Source organism: Trachymyrmex cornetzi, unplaced genomic scaffold (genome assembly GCF_001594075.2).
Source record: "Trachymyrmex cornetzi isolate Tcor2-1 unplaced genomic scaffold, Tcor1.1 scaffold37, whole genome shotgun sequence".
Lineage (NCBI taxonomy): Eukaryota > Metazoa > Arthropoda > Insecta > Hymenoptera > Formicidae > Trachymyrmex > Trachymyrmex cornetzi.
This window is the reverse complement of record NW_017298429.1, coordinates 409,370-417,118: the sequence shown is the minus strand read 5'-3', so window position 1 is coordinate 417,118 and position 7,749 is coordinate 409,370. Positions and strand designations below refer to the sequence as shown.

Below are 7,749 nucleotides of genomic sequence, written 5' to 3'. Positions count from 1 at the left end.
TCAATAATGTGACCTCAGCTGCACGCTTATTTTCAAGATATGGACTCTAAAACTCTTATATCAAGCAAATATATATCTGAGGTGACAGCTGTACGAGCCAAAAGTAAGTGAATTTTTAATGAATCTGAAACTTTTTTTCGATTTTTTCATGAAATCCAGTGCAGCTGAGGTCCTGTTTGTGCGTACTTTAATTTAAGCAATAATACTTTTGCAATCCGTACTTCCAATACAGAGATTTTTCACCGAATGGAAATGTGGTAAAACAGAAGACTTTAGCATCGCCTTAAGCTAATTGTAAATACATTCTGTAGCGTCTATAATCAAATATATATTGTAAAACATACTTGTACACATTTCAGGAAAAGTGCCATGCCTTCCTCATCTAAAAATCGTTCGCAATTTATAGACGTTTCGTCTGTCATATTCCACATAGTTGACCATGCGACTTCTAATACATCGTCAAATATATTTGTCTCCACCCTGTATTCCACCAATTCTAACATAGTCTTAACACAACCCAATTTGCCAAGTAATCTTTTCTCTTTACCTTCCACTTGACAAGCTAAAGAATTCAATAGATATATGCCAATTCTTTGAACAAAACTTTCTGGTTCTGAGTGTTTGGCTGAATGTAGAAGTACTTTTACAAGGGTTTCATAATTGGACATCTATACAAATAAATTGATAAATGATTACATTACATAAAGATACAATTTTTTTGTTAATAATATATCCTATAATTTGATTGCAAAAGATTTAATATAAAAAACTAATAATATTTAATCATGTAATATGCATTAAAAAAAAACAAAGTAATACAAACCACGTCGTGTGGTATGCGGAATTGACACAATGCCAAACAACCGTTCCGCATCATAGTTTCTTCATCTCTATGTGTGCTCATACCAGCAAGAAGAGTACCAATAATTCTTTTTTTCATTCGTGCTACTAATTCACCCTTTTCCTTCATCTTTACTATGTAGAATAACGTGGCGCTGTTATATATGACATAAAATTAAAATTATAATTATTGATGTAAGTTTAACAATTGTTTTCTCAAATATCGTAGTTGCTTCTCTTGGCAATTTATAAATTACAGAATGTGTATCTATGCACATACCTTCCAGATATTTGTATATGCTTCTGAGCTGGATGCTTTTCCATCGCTTCCAAGACAGTACATAGCGCTTGATCCATTCTATGACAATTTTCAAATCTAAATACATGGTATAAATCACTCAATACTTTTTGCAATAATTCTTGTTTATTGTCCATACAAACATGAGCTGCGATCAGTATTTGATCCTCATTTGCATCGCCAGCGACCTAAATCAAGTCACGAGAAAATACGTAAATAAATTAAAAGTATTTTTTATTTAATTTTTTGTTGTAATGAAGCAGCAAAAAATAGTTAAAAATTTTTCATTTTGTAATTAGTAAGTATGAATTATAAAACATCTTGTATATCTTACCACTTTTGCTGGTATATCATGTCTTCTACAAGCACCATGAGTAGTTCCATAAAGTCCTAAAAATTGTAATGGTTTATGTATTTTAGATGCGAGTCCTGGTATATCGGAAAGCTGTCCAAAATTGGTGTCCTCAATATTTGTATTTATGGGACGCTCAGCTACACCTCTTCCTGCAAGGTTTGTGCCACCGATATCTAAAGAAACCAACTGAGGTAGACCAGTCACTAGGTCAGATAAGATCTTATTAGGATTCTCAAACTGTCCCTGTTTATGACACGATTGAGAAATATCCAAGTGCCTAAAAAAATATTCTATGTGAATCTATATTGTTTAATATTAATTTATAGCTTAGGTTTGCGTATCATCTAATTGTATACTTGCACCTTTAAGAAAATTGCTAATTAGATAATGTAACAACTATATTATCTAAGTATAATCCAAGTTTTATAATATACCTCAAATTCTTCAACTGACAGATGTTCTTAACAAAAGATTTTGGGTCAGTATTGACCTTAACGTTGTACAAAGCTAAGGATACTAAATTTGGTACCAAGTGATGAAATTCGAAAGTATCAATGTTACAGCTATTGGACAAATCTAGATGCGTCAAATTCGTTAATCCTGCTAGTAGCAGGGTATATTCTGATGAAGGTATTCCTACATATGCTAATGCCAGTCGCTTTAAATTTGGCGTTTTGAAAACGTATCTTCGTGTTTGGTAATCTCGTCCATAGTATTGTAATTGTTGGACGTAATTGTTGGGCGAGCCGGCTGTAACAAAGGTTATAGATAGTTTAATTAATAATCCACATGTTGGATCACGTTATGATAGAATACATGGATTACAGTGGTTTCTTACAGGCACTTAAACTAGAAGGTATGATCATCGAAGTTCCATAACACGCTAAACTGTGTAAGTTTTCTGAATTGGCATTAATATGTTCGATAGAGATTTCAGTTACATTACTACAATCGGTGAGTTCTAAATCATAAAGTTTGTGGCTGACAAGCGTCTGAACCGAAGTGTCGGTCAGGCTGCAATTAGAGATCTTAACGTGCTTCAGTCGGGTCGCCGCTAGATTTTTGAAAATGGAGAAAAAGCAATCGTCATCCTCGGTCGCCTCACTACGTTGCGCGTATTCTATAATCTTGTCGCATATCTCGCTCGGGAAGGTTATTCCCTTTCGTAGTATCCGATGGCCGCGTCTTCCCTTTGTCGAGATAATGTCAAGATTCTCGCAGATCAGTTTGTAGCACAAATCAGTAAGGCGCTCCGGGCCTACATATTGATCCGTGTGAAATAAGTCATCCAGCTCCGCCATTCTCTCTCGGAACAGCTCGGATTTTACTAGATCACGACTGAATCACGCATCAAGGAAGACGCGTGGCTATATCTTCTTCGTAATTACGCTATTTTCGGAGCTGCTGTTGAACGGAACGGCTGCGGGAATACGTGCACGTTATGTCAAACGTAGGATCAGCTGGGAACGCGCGACATGGCGCGCGTCACAAGTGCTCACGCCGACACCACATTTAGCTGTTTCGTCCGCACTGCGCGTTATATGCAGTTATATATGCCGCAATCACCGCGTCCACCGACAATCGCGGATTCGCGTCTGGCCCAGTCTGGCCTCTTGTGGATATGCGACACTCCAACTTTCAATGTACTCCAACGTGGTCTACGATTCACGGAGCTACCAATAATGTTATGTGATTATACGTATCAAAAACAAAAAAAAAACTAATACGATTTTCTTCGAAAATTCTTCGAAAAGCTTGAAGCTACAGCTGTTACCACATCACTGTCGCTGCCATCCCCACCCCCCGGTTCCTCCACCTTCACGCTTCCTGTGTATTCTTTTCTTTCCTTTCGCTGACATCGTCTACCTACGCGAGTACGCGCACCGCGTAATAGATATCAGATTCTACGACGTTTGGCGTTTCTGATATATCACTACACTATCTTAAGTAATTTTATCGATTACACTGGAATTATCACGTAGAACGCTATGTATAGCCGAGGGGGAGTAAAAATGCTATCCAGTTCAGGTGTAGCGAGTAGAGCTGCACTTACACTGAGTTTCTACTTTTAAATTCGTATCAGAGTGATTTTCAGTCTTCTGCTTATATATATGCCTAATGATGATAGAAAATTCGGTTCATATTCCGTTAACTTTTAACTCGATTACATAGTGACATCTGACATTGGCTCACGTAGAATCAAATACAGTTTTCAAAATCTTTCCAGCAAGATTCGCTCAAATTTGACTTAAATATAGATATATTGCCTTGTGGATTTAATAAGATAAAATGCAATTAATAGGTGTTAAATTTAATTCCTGCCGTTTTTCGTCTCCAAAATTGATTTGTTTCGAAGGGAAGATGAATGAATACCTCAATCAAAATAATTTCCTTCATTTTCTACTTTATTATTAATTAATAATACTTTATTAATAATACTTTGATTAAGGTATTTCCCTTCGAAACAAATCAATTTTGGAGACGAAAAACGGCAGGAATTAAGTTTAACACCTAATATTAATATATCTTTAAATAATTGTTTAATATAACTTTATTAATATAATTATAAACAATATTGATAAAATTTTAGTGCTAATTGTTCAAAAATATTTTTTTGAAACAAAAATCAAAGGAGCTACGAGCAGAACAATATATTTGTAACAATGATCAATTAGTGATGTACCTACAATGGTTACGTATTAAACATCATGATAACATTAGCTTATAATAAAATTGAAAATTATAATAGACGGCTGGAACGATAAAATTCATAACATATAAACAGTAAATACTAGTCGAAATAAAATATTCAAAAATTACAATATCAAAAAATTATAAACAAGAACAAGACGTTTTGACCTATCACGAGGTTATCTTCAAATTGTTAAAATAAATTTCCAATATGTACGGACTTATTTTATACCATTAATATCACAATAAGATAATCTTTATTATCTAATTTGTTTCACTGAAGATGGCCCGAATGATGGCTGAAGCGTATGAAGATTAATGTATAAGTATTATGTATTAAATAATTTATTGCACACACAATTCACCGCAAATTTGACTCTCACTAGCCTATTTTATGTAATTTGTTTGACAATCTCGAGAGTTATAAGTTGAGAATTTTGACGATAAGATAATTTCTGTAATTACGATCTACGTATGTAATTCTGCGACAACACATCCTAGCAGCGTTGTGTGTACTGCTCCAAAGGTGATACCAATCATTACTAAATATGCCATGCACTCGACTCTCGAGGGACACCTCAGAACATCGTCACTTATGCCCATTTCCACCAATATAGATTAACTTTAATCTCGGTTCAACTTACTCTTCGTCTTTTTCTAATCTTAAAACTAGAAAAAGACAAAGAGTAAGTTGAACCGAGATTAAAGATGATCTGCGTTGGTGGAAACGGACCTTAGTAGTTTTATTGTTATAATCTACACATAATATATTAGAACCTCGGTCAAAAATTAAACTATATTCATCAAAAATTCGTTAATATACTTAGTCATGTGTTTATTGTTAAAATATGATACAAGAAAAACGAAAAGATAATTATATATGTATTGAACATATAAAATCAATGATCAAAAATCAATTAAAATTATAATAAAAAATATCTATCTATCTCAATTCGAATGCACACCATATTTATACGTTGTAGAAGTATTTATTTTAATGGTATATGCCTTTCAGACAAAGAATTATTTATTTTAACTTAGTTCTTAGTAATAAAGAATCCAGAAATTGTCTTGTTCTTGTTTATAATTTTTTAACGTTGTAACTAATATTTTATTTCGACTAGTATTTACTGTTTATATGTTATGAATTTTATCATTCGAGCCGTCTATTATAATTTTTAATTTTATTATAAGCTAATGTTATCATAACGTTTAATACAAACCATTGTGCACAACTAATTGTTACAAATATATTGTTTGGCTCGTAGCTCCTTTGATTTTTGTTTGAATTTTTATTAATCGAGCCGCTTATTACAAATTTTAAATATTTTTTTGTTGTAAATAAATTATATGCAGTTTCTTGTCTCTTTAAGACTTCTGTTTCCTGCATATACATTTTGAATATTTTTTTTAAGTATTTGATGTACATTTCTGTGCGGTTTTTTTTTACAAAAACTCTTTCAGTCTCTATGTATACATTCAAATTTGATTAAATTACCGCCATTTTTCGCGTTTCCAAGGAACCGCGGAAAATGGCGGTAAATACTTGCATTTGCTCCAAACTGCGCTCGCGTCTTTAACTAATCTCAAACGTTGCTCCAGACGTCTGGATCTATAAAACTTTATTCGGCACTCGCAGAATGAAAACCGGTGACTTCGAATCGTCGCAATGGACATTCTCTAGGATTCCGAGCGTTACTTCGTCCAAGATAAAGCTCGGTGCTTTTGGACGAGTCCGCAAGACGGGATGCGATCGGAATGTCGCTTCGACACTTCTTCAACAACGACAGGCCTTTCGGATCATTCACGAGAACATGGATGTCACACCAAAGCCGTTGGTCCATGCAGCCTTTAGCACCATCGATGAGAATCAGACGACCGCTTTGGAGACCATCGGATTATTCCAGACCGGAAGCGGTTCCCAACTGCAGATGACTTCTTCGAGAGCCAGCGGTCTCAGGACTAGTTCTTCCGTCCTTCTTAAGTCTTTTATGATGCCATCCGATGATTTACAGATGGAAAGTCTGCTGTCGACACAGGTTTGTGAGTTTTTGCCCACGGAGGAGGATGAGGATGCCGCGCCATCGCCATTTTTTCTACCTAGGTAACAGTAGTTTATGTTATATGTTTTAATTATTTCTAATGTAAATTTAACTTTGGAGCGTTATCGTATTTTTATGAGAAATATCTTACTCGACACCAATTAAAAATAACTTAATTAATATTAATTTAATAATTTTATACTTAACACTATATAATTTTTTGTTGCATTACATTTTTATTGTTAAGTGCGAAATTATCCTAGACAGCACACAATATTTACAAAATATTTAGAAATATTTATAAGATTTATTTTAAATATTTTGTAAATATTTTTGTGGTTTTAGATTGCACAGATCATAAATATTTAGAAATACTTATTATTAGGTGTTAAACTTAATTCCTGCGTTTTTTGTCTCCAAAATTGATTTGTTTCGAAGGGAAGATGAATGAATACCTTAATCAAAGTAATTTCCTCCATTTTCTACTTTATTACTAATTAATAATACTTTATTAATAATACTTTGATTAAGGTATTTTCCTTCGAAATAAATCAATTTTGGAAACGAAAAACGACAGGAATCAAGTTTAACATCTACTAGAATAGTTTTAGTAAATGCTATAAAAATACTTAATGAGACGTTATAATCCAAATAAAAAATACTTATTAGAAATATTTATTTATATTTATCATAAATATTGCATAAAATATTTAGTTTTTATAATATTTCGAATAAAGCTTTATATGAAATATGTATAAAATATCTATATAACATTTCAAAAAATGAATATTAATAAATATTTATCATAAATATTCTGTGCTGTCTGGGATAACATTAAGTATTATAAAACTGTTACTTTTAAGACAGACCTAGACTGGAGCTGTCTTGAAATGATATCGTCTGGATAGATATATATAAAATAGATACAGGATATTTAAATAAATACAGGATATTTTTTCAATCTCGAATATTTATTTACAGCGACGACTCGGCAATATTTGCGATACGTCCGGAAACTGTGACAATCACCTTAAAGGAAACGCAGACATTCTTCATATTCGAGATGCCACAGATGACCGAGGATTTGCGAACACCTGAAGGACAGGCGATAAAACAGGAAAATGAGAATTACGAGTATGTAACAGTAGGACCGGGTTCCGATCGGAAGCTGTTGAATGTCGAAACGCAGACGATACGCGTGTTGACGAAATCACGTGGCACTTACTGTGGCCTGAGATCCCGCAGGAATCAAGGGATGTTTGTGAATAACTGGGTAATTCATGATACCTATGCAGCACCGGAACTGATGATAGAGAAGAATGGGCGTATGATGGTACACACGAAAGAATCAATACGTCAAATGCGACAAGCGCAGGTACAAATTATGTGGAATTATAAACTTTTTAAAAAAGCAATTATGTATTTTTATTAAATCGCAAAAATTAAGAAAAACATTTATATTATATATGTGCACATACAGGGTGTCCATTAAGTCGCGGACCGGGCTAATAACTTGAAAGAAA

At 33.6% G+C, this 7,749-nt stretch overlaps 2 protein-coding genes across 4 annotated transcripts in view; one reads left to right on the top strand and one right to left on the bottom strand.

Moving 5' to 3' along the window:
* The window catches only part of LOC108763612 (protein zer-1 homolog), a 6,174-nt gene extending 2,692 nt beyond the window's left edge, over window positions 1-3,482 (bottom strand). Inside the window, exons 1-7 of one of the 2 annotated variants that reach the window (XM_018511386.1) lie at window positions 3,268-3,482; window positions 2,332-3,166; window positions 1,928-2,243; window positions 1,473-1,770; window positions 1,121-1,326; window positions 824-995; window positions 345-668 (exon numbers count right to left, since the gene is read on the bottom strand). In XM_018511386.1, coding sequence (XP_018366888.1) covers window positions 345-668; window positions 824-995; window positions 1,121-1,326; window positions 1,473-1,770; window positions 1,928-2,243; window positions 2,332-2,794 — 1,779 coding nt within the window. In that variant the 5' untranslated portion in view covers window positions 2,795-3,166; window positions 3,268-3,482. Of the gene's footprint in view, window positions 1-344; window positions 669-823; window positions 996-1,120; window positions 1,327-1,472; window positions 1,771-1,927; window positions 2,244-2,331 lie in introns of both variants that reach the window. The other variant, XM_018511385.1, reaches the window with a different exon arrangement.
* A 2,180-nt stretch (window positions 3,483-5,662) lies between these two features.
* The window catches only part of LOC108763613 (WD repeat-containing protein 78), a 12,139-nt gene continuing 10,052 nt past the window's right edge, over window positions 5,663-7,749 (top strand). The window contains exons 1-3 of one of the 2 annotated variants that reach the window (XM_018511389.1): window positions 5,663-5,722; window positions 5,824-6,288; window positions 7,208-7,601. In XM_018511389.1, coding sequence (XP_018366891.1) covers window positions 5,825-6,288; window positions 7,208-7,601 — 858 coding nt within the window. In that variant the 5' untranslated portion in view covers window positions 5,663-5,722; window position 5,824. Of the gene's footprint in view, window positions 5,723-5,823; window positions 6,289-7,207; window positions 7,602-7,749 lie in introns of those variants that run through there. The other variant, XM_018511387.1, reaches the window with a different exon arrangement.